At 45.7% G+C, this 24,412-nt stretch overlaps 4 protein-coding genes across 5 annotated transcripts in view; 1 reads left to right on the top strand and 3 right to left on the bottom strand.

Annotated features, from left to right (window-relative positions):
- The window catches only part of LOC133397676 (kinesin-like protein KIF1C), a 14,615-nt gene extending 2,750 nt beyond the window's left edge, over positions 1 to 11,865 (bottom strand). Inside the window, exons 1-26 of one of the 2 annotated variants that reach the window (XM_061668855.1) lie at positions 10,961 to 11,865; positions 10,746 to 10,861; positions 10,593 to 10,669; positions 10,450 to 10,528; positions 10,282 to 10,382; positions 9,788 to 9,853; positions 9,531 to 9,709; positions 9,021 to 9,132; positions 8,883 to 8,960; positions 8,749 to 8,814; positions 8,589 to 8,667; positions 7,348 to 7,426; positions 7,131 to 7,279; positions 6,049 to 6,248; positions 5,829 to 5,908; positions 5,684 to 5,759; positions 4,289 to 4,368; positions 4,105 to 4,199; positions 2,972 to 3,055; positions 2,726 to 2,906; positions 2,574 to 2,646; positions 2,081 to 2,179; positions 1,828 to 1,989; positions 1,489 to 1,758; positions 867 to 980; positions 593 to 785 (exon numbers count right to left, since the gene is read on the bottom strand). In XM_061668855.1, coding sequence (XP_061524839.1) covers positions 593 to 785; positions 867 to 980; positions 1,489 to 1,758; positions 1,828 to 1,989; positions 2,081 to 2,179; positions 2,574 to 2,646; positions 2,726 to 2,906; positions 2,972 to 3,055; positions 4,105 to 4,199; positions 4,289 to 4,368; positions 5,684 to 5,759; positions 5,829 to 5,908; positions 6,049 to 6,248; positions 7,131 to 7,279; positions 7,348 to 7,426; positions 8,589 to 8,667; positions 8,749 to 8,814; positions 8,883 to 8,960; positions 9,021 to 9,132; positions 9,531 to 9,709; positions 9,788 to 9,853; positions 10,282 to 10,382; positions 10,450 to 10,528; positions 10,593 to 10,669; positions 10,746 to 10,861; positions 10,961 to 11,028 — 2,956 coding nt within the window. In that variant the 5' untranslated portion in view covers positions 11,029 to 11,865. The remainder of the gene's footprint in view (positions 1 to 592; positions 786 to 866; positions 981 to 1,488; positions 1,759 to 1,827; positions 1,990 to 2,080; positions 2,180 to 2,573; positions 2,647 to 2,725; positions 2,907 to 2,971; positions 3,056 to 4,104; positions 4,200 to 4,288; positions 4,369 to 5,683; positions 5,760 to 5,828; positions 5,909 to 6,048; positions 6,249 to 7,130; positions 7,280 to 7,347; positions 7,427 to 8,588; positions 8,668 to 8,748; positions 8,815 to 8,882; positions 8,961 to 9,020; positions 9,133 to 9,530; positions 9,710 to 9,787; positions 9,854 to 10,281; positions 10,383 to 10,449; positions 10,529 to 10,592; positions 10,670 to 10,745; positions 10,862 to 10,960) is intronic. The other variant, XM_061668856.1, reaches the window with a different exon arrangement.
- Positions 11,866 to 13,217: 1,352 nt separating this feature from the next.
- On the bottom strand, positions 13,218 to 17,036 carry LOC133397763 (CTD nuclear envelope phosphatase 1A). Its single transcript, XM_061669041.1, has 9 exons — positions 16,635 to 17,036; positions 16,352 to 16,494; positions 15,329 to 15,395; positions 15,130 to 15,248; positions 14,983 to 15,054; positions 14,784 to 14,900; positions 14,512 to 14,623; positions 14,341 to 14,425; positions 13,218 to 14,266 (listed from the first exon to the last, which is right to left on the bottom strand). The coding sequence occupies exons 2-9, from the start codon at positions 16,454 to 16,456 to the stop codon at positions 14,206 to 14,208; spliced, it is 738 nt and encodes a 245-aa protein (XP_061525025.1). The 5' UTR covers positions 16,457 to 16,494; positions 16,635 to 17,036; the 3' UTR covers positions 13,218 to 14,205.
- Positions 16,388 to 24,180, top strand: phf23b (PHD finger protein 23b). Its single transcript, XM_061669039.1, has 6 exons — positions 16,388 to 16,626; positions 21,111 to 21,268; positions 22,283 to 22,314; positions 22,386 to 22,478; positions 22,732 to 23,305; positions 23,885 to 24,180. The coding sequence occupies exons 2-6, from the start codon at positions 21,241 to 21,243 to the stop codon at positions 24,076 to 24,078; spliced, it is 921 nt and encodes a 306-aa protein (XP_061525023.1). The 5' UTR covers positions 16,388 to 16,626; positions 21,111 to 21,240; the 3' UTR covers positions 24,079 to 24,180.
- Positions 18,171 to 20,968, bottom strand: elp5 (elongator acetyltransferase complex subunit 5). Its single transcript, XM_061669040.1, has 8 exons — positions 20,360 to 20,968; positions 20,234 to 20,294; positions 20,081 to 20,161; positions 19,726 to 19,937; positions 19,116 to 19,279; positions 18,959 to 19,039; positions 18,473 to 18,573; positions 18,171 to 18,398 (listed from the first exon to the last, which is right to left on the bottom strand). The coding sequence occupies exons 1-8, from the start codon at positions 20,412 to 20,414 to the stop codon at positions 18,296 to 18,298; spliced, it is 858 nt and encodes a 285-aa protein (XP_061525024.1). The 5' UTR covers positions 20,415 to 20,968; the 3' UTR covers positions 18,171 to 18,295.
- Positions 24,181 to 24,412: the final 232 nt, after the last annotated feature.

Here is a 24,412-nt window from a genome sequence, read left to right as displayed (position 1 = left end):
GACCGATATGGATATTTTTTTAGGCTGACGCCGATTCCAATATTTTACAGAATAAAATTCAGATAACCGATTTCTTGGCCAATTAATAAAATATATATAATGAATAAGAACTTTTTTTCCCTGATTTTTTATTTTTAATGAATTTTCATTGATGAGTCACATACAATTATATCCTTTATTCCATTATTTATTCAAAAAAAATATTTAAAATGTTCTGCATTGTCAATTTGAAATAATGTCTTGTTTTTGTGTAAAGGGATGGAGATAAAAAAAAATATATCCGAGAAAATTACGAGCAGAATAATTATTAAAATAATTGTTAGTTGCAGCCCTAGCTCTAGTCCTCTATGGAAAAACAACTATTATTGTAGCCATGTACCTATGTCTGTATTATACTTCCCCCTGGTGGCCAAGGCACACAATCCAGGAGTCGCACAATAAATTCATCATAACGCACAAACTGTTTAATTCCTTACATTCGATTTAATTATTAGTACTGTCAATTTTTATAAAGTCCAATATTGGAATGCTATCTTTCTATCCACACCATCTCTGAGCAGCACATGACTGAGGCATGGGAAGTTCTCCTCACCTTGTTCGCCTTGGTTGAGGCCTCGCAGCTTCTTGCCGATGTTCTGCTGCTGAAGGTTGACGATCCGCTGCTGTTCCTGCTTCAGCCAGCGGAGGCGCCCTCTCCTGAACGCTGGGTCCTCGTCCATGAGACGCTGCACTCTGTCCTCCCTTTGGGGAGCCACGCCCACGTCTTCGCTGTTCACCTGTTCGTTCTGCCGGAAGCGAAGAAGGTCGGCGGTTGAGTCGAGCGGGTTAGCGCGACCGGAAGGATGCGTTCACCGCCGGCGTGTTACCTGGTCGGGCGGGGCGCCCTCCATCTTGACGGGTATGACGCTCTCCATCTTAATCATTCGATCATGCAGCGCTTTGATCTCCTCATCCTTCATGTTGTTCTGCAGCTTCACTTCCTGTATGTGCCCAAGTTCACGTGATAAAAAACATCACATTAACTAGACGCCGCCCTCAGCGCCAAATCATACGTCACCCTCATATCGGACGTGGCAAAGAGGTGAGATGGATGGAGATTTCGCAAATATTTTACACTCAAAGGCAGATCTCATTGGAGTAAAACTGAACATTAACTTTTTCTTTTGTCCATAAAAACACAAACACGTTTTTGTGGTTTGTACTATGAAGTCCTGTATGTGCAGAACTGTACATTTCCATAGTGAAACAGCCCTCCAAACAAAGAAGTGTGTTTACAGCTACAAATGTACGATAACATTGGTGCCTATCAGTTTCCCAAATATATTATAGTGTGAGAGGCATTAACTTTGTGCACTTTGTAGGTTGTCGCTTTATGAAGTCCATTGACTTTCGTTTAGATATACCACATCCAATATGGCGACCACGCTGACGAATCTCAGCCAACCTGCTCAAGTACATTTGATGTGTCTCCACGTGAGGCACACTCACCTCCAAGATGTCCGTCAGCTTGTCAATGTGAGCCTTCAGGTCGTAGGCCTTCACCCCTTCCCCGGCCTCTCCGCCTCCTCCCCCCTCTTCCGAAGGGGGGCTCCTCTCCTCCCCGATGCCCACCGTGTCGCACACGTCCTGCGCCACCGCCTTCCAGTTGTCCTTCTCGTTGGCGTCCTTCTTGGCGTACATGCGACACAGCTCCTTCATCTTGACGATGGCCAGCGCCTCGATCTCCTGGCGGGAGTGTCGGAAGTCTCCCAGCGCCACCTGAGGAGAAGGTGTGTGGCTGGCTTAACATGCTGCGATGCCAGAGCTGTGTGTGTGAGTGAGTGAGACCTCGTAGCAGATCTCTTTGACTGCCTGCAAGCGCAGATCCTCCATGGTTACGCGCTTGGGGTCTTTGCTGATCCGCCTTCTTTGAGGAATCTGATAAACTCTTTGAGGCTCCCTCCTCTTGCCGCTGCTCGGGAGACCGCATCGCTTCACGATAGACTGCACCTGACACAGACACACACACACACACACACACACACACAGTCAGTCAAAGAGGTGACAGACAGTAAGGAAGACGGGTGACATGGACTGGCACCTTGTTGGCAGGTAGTTTCTCTCTGAGGGAGGAGATAAGTCTCCAGCTTTCCTCGCACGAGCGTTTGTCGGAATCATCTCCGCTATCGCTATCCGCGTACTGCATGTAGACAAACACACGCACTCACAGAAAGAGACACACAAACACAAAGACAAACGCAAAGACACACACACACACACAGACAAGGACACATGCAGAAACACACACACCCCACACACAGACAGAGACAGACACACACATACACAAGCACACAAAAACAAACACAGACCGACAGGCACACAAACACACTCACAGAAACAGTCACACAAGCACGGACAAACGCACGTACACAAAAACACACAGACAAGGACGCAGGCATACAAACACACAGAAACAGACACACATGAAGACAAACAAGCACAGGCACACAAACACACATGAAGACAAACACAGAGAGGGTCAATAGTCAAGTGTGAGGTGATGACGATGATGACGACGAAGAATTGGCGCGCACCAGCCGCTGTTGTTCCAGCAGCAGGTCAGCCTCCTCCTTCTCCTTGCGATACTGCGATTCCATGTCCTGGAGCCTGCAACATGTCAGTCAACCCTCCGTCAGCTGTCAATCAGCAACTGCGGCTGGGGGGGGTCAAAAGGTCAGCGGCGTACCTCTTCTCCATGTCCAGTTTGATGTCGACGCCTTGCTTCTCCAGGAGCTCCTTCTGAGCATAGGTCCAGTCCTCCGGCTCCCCCTGCTGCTCGGCCGTGACACTACGCTCCCGCTCCAGCCGCGCCTGCTCCGGGTGGTTGAAGCGGAACACGTGGTTCTTGCCCATCACGATGCGGTTCCCTGGGCGGGCAAAGACGTCAACGGGTCGCCACGCGCTCCCCGCTCCCGTTGCGTCGGAAGCTCACCTTGCTTGAGGACCGCCGCTTCCGTGATCTGTTTCCCGTTGACGTAAGTCTCCGCCCCCACCAGCGGCTCCAGCGTGACCACCACTGTGAACACGCAGACGCGTGTCAGGCTCACGTGTCACGTGACTCCACTAGGGTTGCAACGTTCCGGGAATTTTCTAACTCAGGAACTTTCCATGGGAATAAACCAAGAATTTCAAAATTGAAGATAGGGGTTGTCCCGATACGATCACGGGATTTTCAACTCATTGGTATCGACTGAGAAAGACAGGATTTTAAAATGTTCTTAATTTTTAAAATCAATAATTTTTATTTTTGATTTGCTTACTTGATTCGAACCACTGCTGACTTATTCCTATATACTGTAAAAAAAAAAGTATCATGTTGGGGATACCTTTATACAAATAAAAAGAATTCAGATAATTGAGACAATTTGGATGCGCTCTTTTTTTCTTCATGCATTGCCAAGGTATTGGACTTGGACTCGGTATCGGCAGATACTCAAATTCAAGTAACTCGAAGTGCAAAAAAAAATTTTAAATAAATATTTGATCAGGACATACTTAATTGATAATTCTTTTGAAGTTTTAAGCCATCAATCGTTCACCCCCACCCCCCTTTGTGTTGTGAGCCAAAATCCTAGTTATGTTGCCGTTCAAGTGAAATACACACACAAAAAAAGCTTTGCAATTAAGGTACTGTAATGCGTGAATGTGATCTCATTCTGTTAAAGGACCCTTAATTCCCATTCAAAAGTCCCAATTTGGAATACAGTGAACCGTCACTATCACGGGACACAGGAACCAAGCCCTGACCGAATAGCGATGCCACAAGATGGTGCCAAAGCACTATTTTGATAGTCGACATGGCTGCAAATATGCGGGGGTTCACTATATTTCAAAAATTCCCCAGTTTAATTTCCCTTGAACATTGACCAGAAACCTTCTGGAATTTTACTGGAAATTTGACACCACTTTGCAACCCTATACACAACTACATGCCACAAAGTCAACTCGATACAATACCTGACACACATCCTGGCAGCTTTGAGACACACACACAGAGAGAGAAAGTCACACACACGCACGCACACACGCACACACACACACACACACTGCTGTGTTCAGCCTCACCTTCTCCTTGCTCGTTGGTCTCACTCACAAACACACAATGGATCTCTTTGATGAAGTGACCGGACAGCTTGATGTCTACGTCCTGCTGTCCCACCCTGACAAACAAACAAACAAACACACACACTTTAAAATGTTTCCTCTTCTTTTAGGTGCACACACACGCTCAAGGAGATGAAGGTCCAACCTGGTGAATCCTTCTTTGATATAGTACAGGAGGCACTCGGACATGAGAGGGTCCTCGTTCAGGTTGACCAGGTGAGGAGTCTAAAGACACACACACGCGCCATCACCATTTCAAAATGAAAGCACTGGTTATGTGCCGTCTAATGGTGAGGAAAAGTACATTCCATAAAGCCGAAGAAAATCTAGGTCGTGCAGTTGGTGTTTTCCAACCTTTTTCGAGCCAAGGCACATAGTTTTAGAAAATGTCATGGCACAGCACCCTAAAAAAAAATCCCCAAAAATGCATCTCTACTGAAATAAAAATGCCATCTCAATTTACTCACAAATTCGCTCATACTCACAGGAAGCACTAAATTATACTGTTGTACAGATGGCAAAAGGTGGGTAAACAAAGAATTTGTACTTAATTGTTTTGTAAGCCGCTTATATGTGCAACCTACTTAACGTGTTCGGCAAAACAGGTGAATGGCGGAATGGGACTGGGAGAAAGTGAGCTTCGGAACTTTAAATGTCGACAATGTCTTTTGTTTAAGGCAATATGTCACCACACAGTCACTGCACTCGACAATATCCAATGTCTCGTCTTCATTTGTGTTTACGAATATCATATTTGTATAAATACATGATTTATTTACATGTATTTAACTTTTGTCCGGAAACAAAATTTTAGTAAGTTTGGCTTCAGACTATCATGTCATCAACCCGCAGTCGTGCTCATTAGCGCAGTTTACGCAGGAAGTCTGCGAACCTGTTTTCCAGGTTTGGTCATGTGACATTTTGCATATAACAGATTGTTCTGCTTGTCACTACAACTGAAGCCCGGAACACACACAAAGACAATTGGGATGTTTTTGTCCCAATTTTGCCCCTTCTCGTCCAAGGACGTCAAATGCCAGCGTATTTTATGTAAAATAATCTTTAGGTCTGAGGTGTGTTCAGAGTGGATTTGTCCCGATTATAAGGTCCAAAACGGGTCGAGGCGATCTTTTTATTGACATCGTCGCCATTCTACACGTCTCTCCCCTCGGGTCCCTTCGTCAACACTCGGCAAACATTGGCGTCTACCCGAAAGCGTCTGCCCGTCTTCGCTTTTGTGAGATCACGTGTGATCACTCGTGATCTCGTGGGATTTCTTCCTCGGAGGACTTGTATGTAAAATATTTGTGTGTTGTTCTGTGTTGACGAAAACTGTTAAATTCTTGATTTTTTTTTTTTTTTTTTATAAGATTTGAAAAATCCTTATGTGAATTTGGCCCAAGTACAGGTCGCATTTTTTTATTTTAATTTTATTTTTTACTTGCCTTATCTGTGACGCTCTGTGGGTGGGGGCACAACTGCAAACGCCCACTTTAAGTAAAATTTGATAATTATGTGCGTGTGCTGGATGGTCACTCACTCCTTTAGGAGAGAAGACCCCAAGAGTCCCTCCATCTTCTTTAATGGACACGCCCATCTCGGCCAAGAGCGACTCCCTGTGACGCACGCACACGTTTACGACACGCGAAGGAAAAGTTGAAGCCGTTCGAACGAGCTCGGCTCACCTCTCTAAACGTATGGATTCCGTCTTCCTTAACTTCTCCTCCCAAGTCTCGTTGAGCTCAGCCATGATCTTCTCTGTCTCCTGATACACGCACACACGGGAGAGTTTTTGTCAAAACGGCTATCTGTTGTCGTACGAGAGCGGCGCCATTACCGGAGACAAATTCCTTGTGTGTTTTTGACATACTTGTCAAATAAAAAGGATTCTGATTCTGATCATACCAGCAGTCTCTCAGCTGCCTCCTCTTTACTGATGGTCTCCGTGGCAACCTCCTCCTCCCCGGCCGAAAGATGATTGACAGCAGCTGACTCATTGAGTTCAAACGCACCTGAGGAGACGGAGTCTTTCGGCTCGGCCGTCCCATTGGCTGTGATTGTCAACGGTGAGGATACGCCCGCTGAGGAGGAGCCATTGTTGTTGGCTGGAGAGAGGAGAGAGTCACGTTACTTTTGGAATGTCAAGGCTGACGGTAATGCACACATCTGTAAATACCAGTCTGCAAACACACACACACACACACACGTGTACATGTAGGACATGGTTCCAACTTGTGGCCAGCGGGCCACATCTAGCTCGCCACATCAGTAGCCCACAAAAGCAAATACTTGTACTTCATGTGTCTATTTCCTAAAAATAATGTATAAGATCTCACACTACTTTTTATTTAGCATTGTTTCAAAGTGTAATGTTACAAGATATTGGCTATTTTTATTTTCAAAATGAAAAAAATATTTATAAAAGTTGAATGTTACATACAAGATGTTACACTTTTTTTAAAATAAAAAAATAATACATTTTAAACATTAATATACCACTAATCCTGATAACGTTTCGCTTTGTCACCGATAATGTTTTTTTGTTTTTGTTTTCCCCTTTCAAAACATTTAACTGTGTAACATATGTTGACGTCCAATATTGGGTTGTTTTTTGCAGGGTCCCAAACACAAGGCCCTCCTCTTCCAACCATTTTCCTGTATGTGGCCCTCCGTGGGGAAAAGTTTAGACATCCCTGAATTAAACTCATCAGTCAAGGTACCACTATCCAGCATAAATCATAACAATGAAATGCCTGGGCGATTGTGAACACATATTATTTACAGTTTTAACGACCCTCTGAGGGAAACCATAACTACGATGAGGCACTCAATGAAATATAGTTTGACATCCCAGATGTAGAACAATATGACAAACTCACGCACATGCAGAGTATGATGTGGAACACATCGAAACGGTGCAGTTGTGTGGAATGCGGTGAGCTGTGAACATGGCATGTGGTGAGCACGGAAGATGGAATGCGGCATACCCTGGTTGTGGATGAGCTCGTGCAGGCCCTGAGCGAAGAGAAGGCTCCGGAGTCGTTCCACTTCCCCTTTCAGCTCTCGGATCAGTTTGGCGTTGGGGTCTTCATTGATGATGGCGTTGCAGCGGATCTGCTTGGCTCGGTCGGCGTACCTGGAGCGGGAGCGCGGTCAGGTCAAAGCGGATTAAGTCCAACGGGAGGAAGTGCGAGGAGCTCTGACCTCAAAGTGCTGAGGGTTTCTTCGTAGTTGATGTCGGCAGGACTGAGAGCGGCGATCATGGCCGTGCGAGAGTTTCCGCCTGAAACCAAAGTTGTGAAGATGTATTTTATACATACAAGATGAGACAAGATGTAATGTATTTTCTACTGGAAATCAAAAAGTAGAAAGCGAAAAAAGGGAGCTATTTTTTTTTTTTTAATCCAATTTATATCAAGGGAAAAATGCCAGATTTTTCTGTATTCAAATTTAAATTACAAAATAAACACTGCCCAAGTACAGTTCAGTTGCATTTACTCTTAAGATCATGTATATTCAGGTAAACATTTTTAACTCAATATGCAATACATTTTAATTGAATCATTACTGAAGTCTACTTTTTTATTTTCATTTATTTAAGAACCGTGTTAATGGGCAAACTGCATCCATCCATCCATTTTCTGAGCCGCTTCTCCTCACTAGGGTCGCGGGCATGCTGGAGCCTATCCAAGCTGTCATCGGGCAGGAGGCGGGGTACACCCTGAACTGGTTGCCAGCCAATCGCAGGGCACATACAAACAAACAACCATTTGCACTCACAGTCGCACCTAAGGGCAATTTAGAGTCTCCAATTAATCCATGTTTTTGGGATGTGGGAGGAAACCGGAGTGCCCGGAGAAAACCCACGCAGGCACGGGGAGAACATGCTAACTCCACACAGGCGGGGCCGGGGATTGAACCCGGGTCCTCATAACTGTGAGGCTGACGCTCTAACCAGTCGGCAACCGTGCCGGTCAAACTGCATAACGTTGTCATTTTTGGGGGGAAACACTTAGGCCTACCACGCTACTGTCGTTTAACGTTGGTCATGACGGTGGTACTTGAAGAGCTAAGTACTTTTTTTTAGGTGGTACTTAGTATAAACAGTTACTTGAAACAACACGAGTGTCGATTATGATGGATGTTTTTTTTTTTTTTTTGATGACGTGGTCCAGACTGGTTGTGACAGCCAATGTGTCTTTACTAATGCTAGTTACCTAATTTACAAGTGACGTAAAAACAAACCCAAAAAAAAAATACTGGTATATATAAACAAAGATGATATATATTTTTCTGAGCCTAAAATAGTTTTTGTTAGATTAAAAAAAAACAAATGAGTAAAATAGTCACACTGTCATTTTTTTTTTCATTGCCAATTGAAAATAGAACAAATGATCCATGGATTGTGATGTCACACTTTGCATTCTCCCGCTTGTGCTGCTCACCCAGGTTCTCTTTGAGGAGCCACGTGAGCACAGAGTCTCTGTAGGGAATAAAGTCGCTCTTCCGCTTCTTGCTGCTCTGCTGCACCGCCGCCAGGCACGGGGAGATGAAGAAAATGATGAAAATGAAGATAAAGAACTAAAACAGGAGAGGGGTTCATACCATGTCGGCCAGAGCGGAGATGACTTTTCCCAGCGTGGTGAGAGACTTGTTGATGTTGGCTCCTTCCTGCACACAAATGTTACAGTAACTTCCCAAACGTTAACAAAACAAAAAACACCCTTGTGTTCTCTGACCTTGAGTCGGGTGCCTTTGGCCCCTGAGGAGTCGGCGCGTTCGCTTCCCGCCAGGTCCACAAGACTGATCTTGCTGACCTGAGAAGACGTACGCGCACATGTCAAGCGTGTGCGTCAAATCGTACACGCGGCGCTCACCTTTTCCGTGTCCAGCTGGGTCACGACATCTCGGCGCCGCTGGCTGAAGACGATTGTGAAGACGGCGTGGGAGCGGGACGACGTCTCGTTCATGTTCGTGGCCGCCACCGTCCTGTCGGTCGGATCAAGACACGAGCAATTGATCACAACCTTCGCAAAGACATCCGATATGCTGTATGTATGTAAACCCACAGACTAATTTACCGGGAAACAAATAGCCATCAAAACCAATATATGCATTATGAACGTTTACTGTGATATATTTCAATATTCATCAACCCAGTGACAATTTACGTACATTGGTAGCTGTAAACACTCATGAAAACATTCGAAAAATACATAAATTGGTTTTGTTGTGACATCTCAAAAGGGCAAATGAATGTGGCATAAACTCCACTTTGACACATTCAATATGGCAGTACGATCCCACGCCAAAGCGGGGTATCTGTATATTTGAAGTGAGTGGTGGAACGTCTCGCATGTCCCGCCGAGTCGGACGAAAAAACTGACCGGGCTTTGTTCCCGGCATCCATCAGGTCGCGGATGTCAGGGAATCCGGTCACGGCCAGTTTGGACAAGTCTTCCACGTACGGCCCCAGGATGGGGTGCTCCCTCACCCGCAGGGTCCCCTGGGACTTCGGGTTCAATAGATCCCGGACGCGCTCGCAATATATCTCCATGTAGGACACCTGCGGCAGGATGGGCGTAAGCCGAGCTCGTGATTTGAAAAAAAAAAAAAAAAAAAAGTACGGGAAGATGGCGATTACCTCAACGGAATAATTCAGGTCGGGATCCGCGTTGGTCCCGGTCCTCTGGAACAAGTCCTCGCACAGCTGAAGATGCACGATACAAACAAAGTACAGATACTTCTGTTACAAAAAAAAGATGGCAAAAGTACTTATTCAACCCTTTTAAATGTGAGTTAGTACAAAAGTAAACTGTCTGTTTTCAAATGCAGGTAAAATGTGTCAGAAAAGAAATACTAGGGCCCAACCGATACAGATTTTTTTTAGGATGTTGCCCATATTTGGCAGAAAAAAAAAATCTGAAAACCAAATTAATCGGATGATTAATTTAAAAAAAATAAAAAAATTCATTTTGGTCCCGTAATGCTTACAACAATCGGCTGATTTTTACTGCTTTGAAAAGAGCCTAGTATCGATAAATTCGGCTGGCCGATTAATCGTAATACCAAAGGTTACTTCCCATCGCTGCACTCCAGCGCTGTGTTGAGAACTTTGGCGGGCATGTGCTGGCCTACCTGCGGAATGATGCCCTCCTGCCCGGCTTCCTGCTTGCCCATCATGGTGTAGCTCTTCCCTGCCCCAGTCTGGCCGTACGCAAAAATGCACACGTTGTAACCTGCCCCAGACAAAGATGGTGAGCCACGACGTCATCGTCACCGCTGACGCCTCCGCTGACGGCTCACCTTCGAAGGCGTGCAGCAGCATCTCCTCGCCGATGTCCTTGTACACCTGACGCTGGCTTGCAAAGGCAGGATCTTCGGCCTGAGCTCACACACATGCAGTCAGTATCGTGTGTGTGTTTGTGTGTGTGTGTTAGGGCCGTTACCGTGGTGTGCGACCAGTAGGAGTGGTCAAAAGTGAAGTTCTTGGCCGCATCTTTGGACTGTTTGGGATTGACGATGCCTGTGAAGACAACACAAAGCTGAGCATGTGCGCACTTCTGTGTGTGTGTGTGTGTGTATGTATGTATGCGTCTTACAGGTGGTGTTGCCCTGCATCTGGATGACACACTTGGCGTTGCGACCCGTCTCCCTGGTGTTGAATGGGCGCACGCGCACCACCACCTTGACCGAAGCACCCGCCATCTCAGCCCACCTTTGGGCAGCCAATCAAAAGAGCTCAAGTCAAAGTCATTGTTGAAATGGGTTTCTTGGAGCTCCTCTTTCCCCCTCTCGCTCACTCTCTGATTGCTACCTTGGCATCTCGTCGACGTGGCGCTTCCCACGCCCTGGCCTCAGGCCGCCGCAGTCACCTGCCGACATTCTCGCGTGTGTGCATTTGTGTGCGATTATTGATCAGCGACGGTACAAGTGGTGAAGATCAGCAAAGTCAAAACAACATACAGCTAAAAATAGACATTCACACGCACACACATACATTGCTGGGATGCCGGCTGAGCGCCGATTTAGCCACACAAGCTAACTTTAGCAACAAGTCGAGTGTAGCGGCCACCCGTTGGGAAGAATCGGCTTCAGTGTTGCAAGTCCAGTTATTTCCTACGCTTTTTTTTTTTTATTTCGCAGCGGCCGCCACGGCGACGCAGCCCGAGTAAACAACCGTCTGGGTCAAAATCCGGGCATTGATTAGCCACTGATGTGATCATCATATCCACTCCCAAACAATTGATGATCAGGTCATGGAGTCACACCACCGTCGTCAGCCCCTCTAAAAGCGATCTGTCAATTCAGTCTTTAAGTAACCTAACGTGCATGTTTTTTGGAATGTAGGAGGAAGCCAGTGTAATATGCAAACTTCACAATAAGGCCCAATGCGGGACTCGAACCCTTAACCTCTGGACTGCAAAGCAGATGTGAAAACCACTAGCTCGCAGTGCACAACAACACGATGATGTAACAGACTCCCCGTCTGTGACGTCAACATCTCAATTGTACCTGACGGGTGTGTGTGCGGGGGGGGGGGGGGGGGGGGGTTTTGCAGCGCGAATCTCGCGATCGCCTCACGCGACCACCATGTCCGGAACTCGCCGCGCGATGCTTCCGGTCCTGGCCTGTCGGTACCGGGACATACCGTCACAAAGTTGACGAGGGGCGCGCTCCCGTCACCCTCGTACACGAGAGAGGGGGGGAGATTAAAAAGTTGAAGAACTTACGTCTTGACGGAGATGACGTCACTGTCCGGTGGAAAAGTTGCGGGCCGCGGCCGATCGGAAGACTCGGAGGACTCGAGACCCGGCGACGACGACCCTCGGCGCTCCGCCGCTGTTCCGCGCGTCGTCGCCGCGGTACACGGCGGTCAAGGTGGACTTTAGAGAGGGGAAAATGGAGTTGGAACAACAGGAAGGAGACGGGGAGGGGGGGGGGGAGGGAGCCTGGCCGGTGGCGTGGCCGCGCGGCGGGTGCGTGCCTGAGCTGCCGTGCGCGTCCACGACACAGAGCGTGGGCCCGCCCAGACTCGAGGAGGAGTCGAGTTACTGCCACGAGCGGAATGTGGCGCTTTTATTTTGAAAGGCAATACATCATCTTTCGAAGGAATTCCCTGCGAGAGTTATTGATGCAAACTTAGCAACTAGATTTGAACATTGAACTGCTTTTAAGTTTTAAAATATTTGTTTGGAAACTTTGAACAACTTTTGAAAATTGACTCAAGCTGGTGGTTCTCAAACTTTTCGCACGACGTACCACTTAAAAAAAAAAAAAAAAATTAAAAAAAACAACTTAGCTCTCCAAGTAGCACTATCAAACCAATATTAACATACTGTAGTATAGTAGACCTAAGTGTTCACCAAAAACAAGGCAGTTCTATTCGTAAATAGTATATTTCACTTTATTGTAAGCCACTGTAACATTTGAATGTTAAAACTGACTACAATTAATCATCACATATGCGGCTTTCCAAGGGCTTTTATTCTGAAAAGCTACATTAGATCAAAATGAAACCTCTAGGGATAGTCTCGCGTAGTGATTCCCAACCACATTCGCGTGCTGCACGAAACTATCCAATTTCACTGAATCAGTTCAAAAATTATGCATTCACTGCAAATAATGTATCTTCGTATCTCTTTTTATGACAGTGGCATTTACTGTTGTGACAGGCAGAACATTTCAATGTTCTTCCACTAGATGGCAACCTGCGTATACATCCATTCATTTTCCGTTGCGCTTATCCTCACTATGAGCATTTGTAAATCAAGATATTGTCTTCTGTGTTTTTGGTCAGGTTTTTGTCACATAAATATGTGCATTGCTTAATAAAGGTGGGGAAACTCAACGTTATATTTGAAAGATACAAATAATGTACTGTATCTTTGTTCCTCTTTTTATGCCAGTGACGAGCATATTCCACCCAGTCAATAATTTAATGCACGTTTGATGGGCTTTAATTTAACAATAGTGGCCACGACATAGCCAAAAGGTACAATTTCATGTAAACAGTATATTATACAGTAATAGAGCTTTAGTAGAAAATGACAAAATAAGACAAAAACCCCAGCCTTAGAATTTTTTATTTTACGTTGGCTACAATGGTTCCAAAAAAAGGAAGCGAGGTGGACACAAATGGCCAGCATAGAGCCCGCAGGGTTTGAATGACAGAAATGTTAAAAAGCAGAAGTCTGTTGAGTACTTTTTAGATTCTGATCTCACTGGTATGACATGTTACTACGTCACCAGGAAAGTTAATGAGAAGGCTTGATGACAGGGAGCATTTCATTTCCGAGGATAATTGATGCTCAATGAGGACAGAAACTATCAGTGCTTCCAACTGATGCTGACAAGTGTTTTTTATTATTAGTAGTAGTAGTAGTAAGACAGAGCCAATAAAGACATGGCTTCGGAGCCTGGGCATTATTGTTCGGAATGCATTTTGAAAGGCTCTAAAAGCCATACAGGAAAGGGGAGGGCTGTCAAACAAAAGTAAGAAAAACAGAAGAGAAGGAGAGTGGCAACACAAATCAAGTGCAATTGCAATCCCAAGAGCAGAGTGAAATGTTATTTAATGGTGACAGATATGGAAAAGACAGCACAGCAGTCCATAGAATGGGTACAAGCCATATGTTTTATCCTCGTGTTTTTCATTCTTGTTTATTTAAAAATCCACAAAAACAAACAAGAATATCCAAGGATGAGACGTGTCTTGCAAGAAAAGAAAACCCACTGTATCCTTTTGGGAAAAAAAAGAAAAAGAAATAGCGTACTTGATCAGTGAATCATAAAAATTTGAATCTGTAATATTGTTTACTGAGTGGATGGATCCTCTTCATTTCATCAGCGATGAGGGGGAAAAAAAAAAAAAAGTTTAAAAAGGCGTTGGAGAAGCTCCAGTTCATTTTTTTTGCCAGGGTCGGGGCAGGGGGGTCAAGTATAGAACTAAGATGGCGGCGGGGCTAAAAATCTGGCACCCAAAGTGTTCATCCCAACGCTCGCCTCCAACGAGGAAGCGCTGGCGGGTCGTCTATTGACCGATCCTCCGCAATCGACCAATTACCAGAGCCGATGCTGGTGGAGATTTCGACTGAGGACGGAGCGGATGTCGGCGGTGAACCTAAAACAGACACAAAATTGTATGTTTTAGAATGATCATGATAACCGGAGGACAGGAATTGTTTCGGCGCTCACCTTAACGCATCCAGCATAGGCAGCAAGTTAAGAAGTGCTGTGTCACTGGGGTCACTGAACCAGGACTTGATGGGTATTGCATTATCTGGAGAGTACAAGGGTTGTCTTATTTTGACACTTGGATTCAACACAGGGAGACGGTGGTGAGGCTTTTTTTTTTTTTTTTTTTACCTGGATGGCTTCGATAAGCACCGGGCGAATTGTCGAGGATGACAATACTGGACAGGTCGTCGTGTACTACCGACAAGTCTTTGATATAACTACCTAGATCCAATGTACAATGCTGCCAAAAGACAGAAAGGTTTATAATTTTACGTGAAAAAAAATACATATTTTGACATTGACTTTTCGGACCTTTTTTCCCCCACATGACTATTTTGACTAACCCCTACCTCCTGTTTCCGTGAGCTTTTATTAGATTCCGAAGTACTTAGCCGTCGTACCTGTCTGTAATATCTGCGTCTGAGGATGTTCCTATTGTTGTCCAACTTGTCCGCCACCGCTGAGCCGTAGATCTCCATGCTGGCTGTGAACACCACCAGCTCGTACCACTGGCTCACCTGCACGCGCCACGTGACACGTTACATACAATGCGTCGACAGCGACAAACGCACACAACACGACATCGGGTACAACACGCACCACTTCTAAAAAGAAGTCCACATGTGGCCTTTTATGTACGAAGAATCGCACCGGGTGCTTGTCAATGACGACCTGCGCGGAAAGACGAACCAAAGTCAGTCGCCTCTGAGGTAGAAATGTTCCGATTTGCGCTTGTAATAGTCTTACTTTGAGAATGAAGTCGGGGGGCGTTCCCGGCCTCACCGTGGGCCTCAGGACCCCGTCGTGGTGAGAGTGGATCAGGGTCTCGTCCAGGTCCAGGACCAGAATCTTCCTCTTGACTCCGTCTGGAGCAGGAGGCAACCAGCGGCCGCCGTTACACTTACGAACCGGCATTAGTGGGCCTGTTAGCGTAGCGTGTACTCACTCAGTCTGTTCCTGGAGATAGGCGACAGAGGCAAGGTGTCATATCGCACCGTCTGATACTGGATGATCTGCGAAGGAAAGACAAAATGGTGGCCAAGTCGTCAAAAAAACCACGACGAAACGTATGGAACAATCAGAGAACACAGTTGTGGACAAACTTTACAGGATGAAAGAATGACGTCGATGATTCCCAAGCACAAGTGTGCCGTGAGAGCTCATCATCCAATCCCAATCTCAATGAAATTGTCCCAAAATGTATTTCCTAAAAACAATGTCGCTTTGCTAAATCTGGCTGTTGTCGTCCCTATTTTGCCACAAGAGTATCCTATGAGATGATCCTGTGCGTTCAGAGCGAATTTGTCCCGATAATATGGTTCGAAACGGGTCGGCGCCGACAATCTTAAATAATATGTTCAGTATTAACGATCAAAAATCTTCACGTGTGTGGGGAGAGCCCCGTGTCGAATCAAGAAGCGCCCGGACTGGGGAACAAGGAATCAGGCTTAAATAAAAAGAAACAAGTCCTACCCGATGTTGTATTTTTAAGACAGTATTGCAAGAAGCTGCAAGAAGTATTTTTTTAACGAGATGAGCATTCTACAACACTTCCACCTCCAGTCCCTTCGGAAACACTCTGGAAACATCTGTGCAACATACCAGGAAGTGTTTGTTCTTCTTCGTTTTTGTTAGATTTCTGTCTCGGAGGACTGGATTCGAGCTCGACAGACAGTATAGACACTTAAGTGCGCGGTGTTCTGTGTTGAGATTATCGGAGCACACACAACTGTTAAATGCCTAATTTATTTTCATGTGGGGTCTTGAACAGATTTAAGATTTGAAAACTATTTCAGCGTGTGGCAGCCCTTAGGGGATAAACAGCTCGGCTCGACCTGTCCGATCTCGCCTGTAGGTGCATGACAACAACCACAACAGTCCAGTTGCGACCGCCGATGAGACGACCTGGATGACTGAGAATATTCGCAGGCTTTGTTTTGTTCAGGTGTGCCTCACGAGCACGTCTTACCGTTCGCAGGTGCTTCCTGAGGATGTACATGAAGAAGCCCCATATTCTGGACGTGACCCCGAGGAAAGTGCGGATGCCGAGTAAACACTGGCGGGTCTTCAGCATGTTGGCGGGCCAGGACGAGTCAGCAGTCGGTGGAAGAACTGCGAGTAACAGTCGGCATTAGCCGCCAAGTGTGCGATTTGCAGTCGCCCCCCCCCCCCACCCCGCCCTCCCCCCAAGCCTCAACCCCCCCACCCCCCACCAGTCGGAAAAAAAGGGAGCCAAGCAAACGTGTGAGTACCTCGCTCTGCACACTTGTGGCACGACGAGCATTAAATCGACGACATCGGTATAGTAGGCGAATGTGCTGAGGAGGGCTCTGCTGTTTTTTGGGGAGCTCGTCGAGCTGAGCAGCGTTAGCTCGTAGCCGCCGAGCTAGCGCTAGCGCTAGCTCGCTCGACAGGGTGACCACCTTGAACCCGGTGCAAAAACAAGTCCAAAAAAAGCTGCCGGTCGCCTCCTGCTCCAACGGCAGCTCGATTCGTCTTCGCTGTGCGCGGGCGTCCGACGCGAGGTCGTCCTAAAAAACAACAACAACAAAACAAAACAAAACTCCCACACAGTCCCAACTTGTGTGGGTAAAATCAGTTTGTAGTCCACTGGAAATCCGGAATGAAACTGCGAGCCGCCATTGCCGACGTGATGTCACGTCCGGAAGGGAATCTCGGGGTCGCGCGCAGCTCGTCCACGTGGAAGAAAAGGAAACGTACTGTGTTCCAAAATCGTTCATCTTTGCATACAATAATATCCTACTTCAATTTATTTCACAATATTTACTGAGCAAAAAAAAAAAAAGAAGAAGAAAAGAAAAATCTCACGGCACAGAACCAAACAAAAATGGCTCATAAAGTATATTTTGGAGTACAATAATCAATTAAGTCACAAAGTTATGTGGCCGGCAAAAGCAAATCATGCGCGTCAACTTCCATGATTCTTGCTAAAGTTTGTACCAAATTTCTAATTGTTATATGTAATGAATAATAGATATAAATATATTGCAAGCATTTTTTTTTGTTACCAAACCCCTTTTTTCAGTAACTTGAACAATGAAACTATTATCCTTGACTTCTGGTTTCAAAACTAGTTAGCCTTCAATTTGTTCTTTATATGCATAAGTATGATGAGGCACTTAAACATTCATTTGGTTTCACAGTCATAACGGCCCTCTGAGGGAAACCATAACTGCAATGTGGCCCGCAACAAAAATGAGTTTGACATCCCTGTACAGTAATCCTTTACATTACTGGAAGAAAATGTTGTTTTTGAAAATGTCCATGATTGCAATTTTAGGAACATTTGAAAAACAATTGCAAAAGCTTATTTATCATTAGGTCAACATGGTATTGTATGGTGGTTTTCCACATGCTATACGCATGTAATGCAACAAAAATGTTTTTATGATGTTTACATTTCATCATGTTTATTCAAATTATATGTATTAAGAACAGATATGTGGCAAATTCCAAAATAATCATATGGTTTAAGCCATTTTTTTTCAGCTGAAATATCCAAGGGTCCTGTTGATGCAATCATTTAAAATTACGAAATCAAAAGATAAACAAAGGCGTGAAGCTGGATAATGTGTTACAGCACAGTGATTGGGAATCAGTCCTACTTCATTCATCCCTAAAGAGTGGGCCAAAAATTGGTGTATAATATAAAAGGTCTTATTTTTACAGGTACCCTGAATAATGGCAAATAATTTGAGTCAACAGCAAATAAAGTTTATCCTGAAGCACTTTAGGAAGGATGCAAAATAAAAAGCGGAATCAACCGGTTGTAGACCACCACAAGATAGTGTTTTTTAATGCGGTGTTACATTTCAGATTCAACAATTCATTTAAAGTCATTAAAAACATATTGTTTTCCATGAGGGATTGATCAGTAAAGGAAATAAGATGATCACACGTCAAGATCGTCGTCTGGATCCTCCTGGTCGTAGTCGTCGTTAGCATCGGGCTCGTACACGATTCGCCCCGAACTGGTGTGGAGAAGAGCTGCTTTTCTAGGACACAAAACCAAGAGTAAAGGGTGAACACCAAGAAAGTTGAAAAATAGAAACTCGAGAATGTCTCTTACTTCTCTTTACTAAAGACAAAGGGCAGTGCTAGCTTCTCCTTAGCGTCGCGCTCTGTGTCAGACAAGCGTAGGTTGAAGGTCAAGTTGGCTGTTGGGTCTGCCTGCAAGAACCCCAAATGGAACTTTTAAATAGGTCTCGGAATTAATTTCAAGTCATTTTACCAGGCAGACGCTAACATCAGGAGCATTATGGCTCATCGCAAACTGTTCCCTCTCCATTACGTGTTAGGAAATATAAGTTTTATGAGAATAGTAAAATGTCCTTTTCAAGAAATAAACTTTTTAGTTTAAGCCTTAATATGTACCATATGCTGTAATCACTTCGAAACACTTTTTTCACACTTTGTAAATGTATGTCAACACCCTTTTTGTTTTTGTTTACCTAAAAATCTGCATTACAAATCGGGCTGCAATATTAGGAGGTACAAAATGGCATAATGTTATGATAATTTGGATTGTGTCCGACTGTAATAAGTCCAAAAGTACCTCCTGTTCTTTTGGGTCAGCCCGGCTCGGTTTGCTCTGTCCAACCACAGTCAGGTCATCTTTGATGGAGAAAAGCTCCTCCTACGTACATCAAGAAATAGTACATGTTCTTATATTTGACGGGAAAAAAAAAAGTAATCACATATTTAATACTTACATCTTGCAAAACCTTTCCTGATTTTAGGCGCCTGGTTATCTTCGCTTGGTCTCCTCCTGCGGCCACAGCGATGACCGAGGTGGCCAATTGGCACAGGCTGCCCACCATTCCCCGCGGATGCATGTCGGAATGGAGGAGACTGATGAGGTTTCCGACAAATCCCCCTGATGTACAAACGTTGCACAGTGCTTTTGTTGTTGTCCATGCACCGCAATGGGTACCAACGATTTCAACAAAAATATGCCTCTAAAGTCATTCAAAACTTTGTTGGCATCTTAGCGTTCCAGAAAGAATACAAAAAAATCTGACTCAAAAGTCAAGAATAGGTGAATTTTCCAGAGAATAACAGAAACTAGGCGAATTTGTGAATGTTGAACCGTGAATACGCAGGAGAATATTGTACAGAGAAAGTTCCAGGAAGTAGCCAGCGTCCTCACTTGTCCGTCAGAGTTAGGTCGTTTAGTTGTTTTTACAGTGGTTAACTTCTTTTAAAATATGTGACCCATACCGTTAATAGCTGTGAGAGTTTGGCCCTGCAACAGACTACTTAAATACACGCAGACTAAATCACAATTTGAGATTTCCTACGGGAACTAAAACAGTAGGTCACCATTTTTAAGCTGTTGGAGAGTCTTGCAGACCGCAGGTGGGCTGACATGTCTCAGGACCCAAGAGAGCGAGTCGATGACTAAAATGGGCGGCTTGACTCGCGAGGACTGCTTGGCGAGCTGCGCGACTCTCTCAACGCAGAACTGGTCCACCGTGAAAGCGCCACGGCTGGTCCAGCCCAGGGGGTCGCTGTAAGCGTTGTGAAAGTGGAGCCTGGGGGGAAAAAAAAAACAAAAAAAACTTGTATTTGGCCCAAAACTTAATCGTCGGGGGGAAGGGGGGCTGAAGCCCCCTAAAAATAGGCCTCGCGACGCCACTGATTCCAACTGAACCTCGAGGGTTGTTTTAATAAAAACCTTTCAATGGGTGATTCTTTCAAGCCATTCTTCAGCTCGTCCTCGCTGACTTCGAAGCTGAGGACATGGACTACTTCCGCCCTGAAATTCACAGCACTGATTAATTCATGCCTCAATCGTCAATAAGATGTCTCACAGCAGCATGTTGACAACCTGTTCAATGCAGCCTTGATGAAGCTCCATAGAAGGCGTCGGCCCGAATAACTACAGGAATCTTTGATTAAGTACAGGTCTCGTTAGTCTTAGTGTCACTGTGAAGTGTTTAAAGTTACCGTGTACCTTGTATGATAAGAAAACCTCCGGCGTCTAATCCTTGGAGCAAGTCATGCAGCATTGTGCTACAGATGCTAAAGCTAATTAGCACAAGCCTACGACAATGCGATTCTTCACACTAAATAGCACAAAGGGGCAGCACGCGCTTAAAGTACGCAACATTCTCTATCCGAGGCCCGTCATTATATGTCACAAATATATCTATATATACATATCTATATATATACACATCGCCGTGTCGAGTCCAAACTATTTCGCGGCGTAGCTTGTCGAAATCGCATCATATCCCAGTGTACCTGCGGGAAATGTAGTTCAAACAGGCCAAATTGTCGTCGGTTCGTCACCCATGAAAACTTCATTTCCCATCGTCCTCTGGGGGGAACGAACTCAAGAGGCTTCTGCCGCGCATAGACAGAAGAGGAGGAGGAGTGGTAGTGGGAATACTGTCGTGTTGCCCGACTACGAAAGATAAACTAGATACCACGTATATATATTTATCTTTATATATCGGACAAGTTTCCGGCTCGCCTGAATTGAACGATGTTTTACAGCCGAGCTGTACGGTGGCGGCACGGATTTTAAACGCAGCGACCAGCGGAATGGGACGAGCGACAGAAAAAGTGCACTTTGTCGCTCGTAGTGTGGCCACACTTCAGCAGTGAAGAGTTGTTGTTTTTTTTCCTTTTGTCAACCCTTTAGGTTGTTGACGAAGCCTTTTTTTGTTTGTTTGTTTTGTTTCTTGCCTCGGTGGGTCCAGCAGTTGCCCGACAATTCGGACGCGGTCACGCCGGGAGAAGGCAACACCGCGACGGCCGCCTCGCTCCGGCTAGCGCGCCCGCTCTTGGTCCCGTTTCTCGGACCTTAAGGCCTGCTCGTCGAAAGGGACAATGCTTGACATAATGTCCGAGCACCAAGGTAATGTTTTCTCGAATCGAGGAGGGATTCATAAAGTAAGCCGCTTTGCTCGGGGTTTAACACATTCGCGGACGGGAACCGGAGGTATCGCAAGCCCGGCTAACGTTGTCGTCGCGTTCGCTTGCGTGTGTCGCCGTTCTCCATTTTCGCGAAAACTACCACAAAGTTCCTGGTCAAATAATGCAAGTTAGTCCGCTCTTTTCGGGGGGGATTGGGACGATACGTCCTGGACGCCGATGGTTGCATTTTACACGTTTGGACGCGGCGTTCGGTTTGGCTTTGATAACCGCGCCGAGCTCGCCCCCATTCGTTGCCCGACACCACACATATCGGATTAAAGTTGTCTAATTGGGCGTCAGTGGTGATCACACTGTTGCCCCTCCCGCCAATGAAGCAAATATACGCGGACGAATGTCTCAACAAACAAAAACAAAAAAAAGCGAGTTGACGAGCGACATTGACACGCTTCCCACGGCGCGAATAGCACGTTAGCTGCTAACTGCTAAAGACAACTTCGCACCATCCTCGACGTTCTGCCACCGGCAGTTTGAATTCAAAACCGCGTTTAAAAGCGCCGGACGATCGAATGACCACCAAACGAGAACGCTATAATCGTGCACTCCATGTGGAACACTTGTCGGCCAATGTTAGCGGCTTAGCTCCGAGACAATTCAAACATGTTCCAAGTGGTCCGGCTAACCCACCAGCGTCATTTCCCCGCATGAAATGCACACTTAAAATGTCCACGCGTCAGTTACCGCTCCACCGTCGACGTTGTTAATGAACCACGCGTTTTTATTTGCACGTATCACTTAATAATCCGCCTTTAAGATATTGAGCCCTTTAGCGGCTAAAGCTAGCCTTAGTTAGCTTGGCTCATTACCAAAACCTGCGGCCTTGGGTATGCATGTCTTCAAACAATGGTCAAAAATGCTCACCATTCGTAATATCGAACAATTAAAAAAAAAAAAAAAGTTGTAAATCAACTGGCTTCATGTCTTTCTCTGCCTACAGATTCACTTTTGACGTGCAAAACTGAACCTTTGGTAAGTACCACCACAAACCCACTATTCACGTCCATTAAACAAACATCAACCGTGGACTTTATTTGGCGTAGCCCCCGGAGAGGAAGAGAAGGACCGTGGAGGACTTCAACAAATTCTGCAGCTTTGTCCTGGCTTACGCTGGCTACATCCCCAATCCCAAAGAGGTGAGCTCACCCTCACAGTTCATTATTAATAGTAGCTTCGTTTTATTTCGTGCTTTTCAACCGACGGTGTCTGAAGTGGAACGCTAACTTGAATTATTACGCCATTTGTCCTACATCAAAGGTTTATCTGCAGCACAAAGCAAAATCGAGCCAGCGATACCTTGGAAAACTTTTTTTTGGGGGGGGAAACGAGATAACAACCTCGGTTAATGTCTCTTATTCACAAACAAAATGCATCATTCCTGGCTCGTAGGAAAGCTCGTGGTCCCCGACGTCATCCAGCTCTGCCCACAGTTCGTCTGCAGATGGCGGCGGCGGCGGCTCCATGAGCGGCACGTGGCCCGACGGCGGCCCAGACATCCACACCATCCACACGTTTGTCCACAAGGCCCGCGCCAACAAGGGCAAAAGCGTACACCCCGATAGCACTTTGCTGGACAAGATGCGCCTGAAAGACTCCCTGTATGAGAGCCAGGCGGCCGGCGCCAAGGCGGAGCGCAAAAAGGACAAAAAGCACAAGAAGCCGTCGCTCGGCTTGGCCGTGGCGGCGGCGGACAGCGGCAGCAGCGAGGGCGAGAAGCGGCCGCGCATCAAGCGCAGCAAGAACTCCAAGCAACCCAAAGCCAAGAAGCTGAAGAGCTCGGCGCCGCACAGCGACTCAGAAGAGTGGCGGCCCGGCCGCGGGGGACCCGCGCCGCACGCCGACCCCGCCCACAGCCCCCGGGCCGCCGACAAAATGGCGCCCGACGAGGCCGTCGGGGATGCCGAGATGAGCTCCAGCGAGGGCGAGACCTGGATCGCCGACGAAGACATCATGGTGGAATCAGGTGAGTTGCCAACTAAGTCAATTCATTGATTAAAAAATATATTTTTTTAAATAACATTCTCAATTATAGCAAGAGCTGGGCTAATCACTGGAAATATTCAAACCAATAACGACTCCACACGAGCCATGAGCCTGTAACCGATTTGACGGGTTACCACAGTTTTAAAAAGTTACGCTTTCAAGAACTGCTAAAACTGCCTTTCACCTGTAATGGCCGTTTTTTTTTGTCTCCAAAAAAAATCCAGGCCAATCGGATAATGTCATACTATGTTTAAATTGGTTTAGTCCAGTAGAATATTTCCAAAGCACATTCTATTACGTCTTTATTTTTCTTCTTCATTGAAGCAAGTCCCCAAAACACTTGTTGAGCAGCTTGATATTTCCACCAAATAAATAATAATAATTATAACACATTCGATTTATGTTATATATATATATATATATATATATATATTATATTTTTAACAGTAAGATTTCAAGTATGCTTTGTTGAGTCTTTCTGTCTGGTTGTCTTTCTTTTTTGTCTAAAACTCAGTTATTTATGTCCCCCCCCCGATATGCATCTGTGTGCGTTCTTCAGGCGACGATTCGTGGGACCTGATCACGTGCTACTGCGGCAAGCCGTTCGCCGGGCGGCCGATGATCGAGTGCAACCAGTGCGCCATCTGGGTGCACTTGTCCTGCGTCAAGATCAAGAAGTCCAACGTCCCCGACATCTTCTACTGCCACAAGTGCATGCACTCCAGGCGGTCGGGACACAAGAAAGACACTTAAACAAAACCACAGCAAAAGAAAGTTCTCTCTTTTTTTTGTTTTTTTTTTCTCTCTCTCTCTCTCTCTCTCTCTCTCTCTCTCTCTCTCTCTCTCTCTCTCTCTCCCCCCCCCCCCCCCCCCCCCCCCCCCATGCCTACAGCCAAAACAGCCTAACATTTATCCACAGTTTTTTTTTGACAATCAACTTTATTTATCACAGACAGCGTTTTGTATCCGAGGCTCGACAGAAGTTTTGGAATTCTTTTACCGGCCTCCTAAAAGCGGTCGCGTTATAATTTTTGACTGAAGAACGTCTTCATGCAATTTTTTTTAAATTTTTTTTTTTATTTTTGTT

The sequence above is a fragment of the Phycodurus eques genome, chromosome 23, assembly GCF_024500275.1.
Source record: "Phycodurus eques isolate BA_2022a chromosome 23, UOR_Pequ_1.1, whole genome shotgun sequence".
NCBI classification, from domain to species: Eukaryota; Metazoa; Chordata; class Actinopteri; order Syngnathiformes; family Syngnathidae; genus Phycodurus; species Phycodurus eques.
Note: the sequence above shows the minus strand (reverse complement) of the source record. Positions and strands in the feature narration are given on the sequence as shown.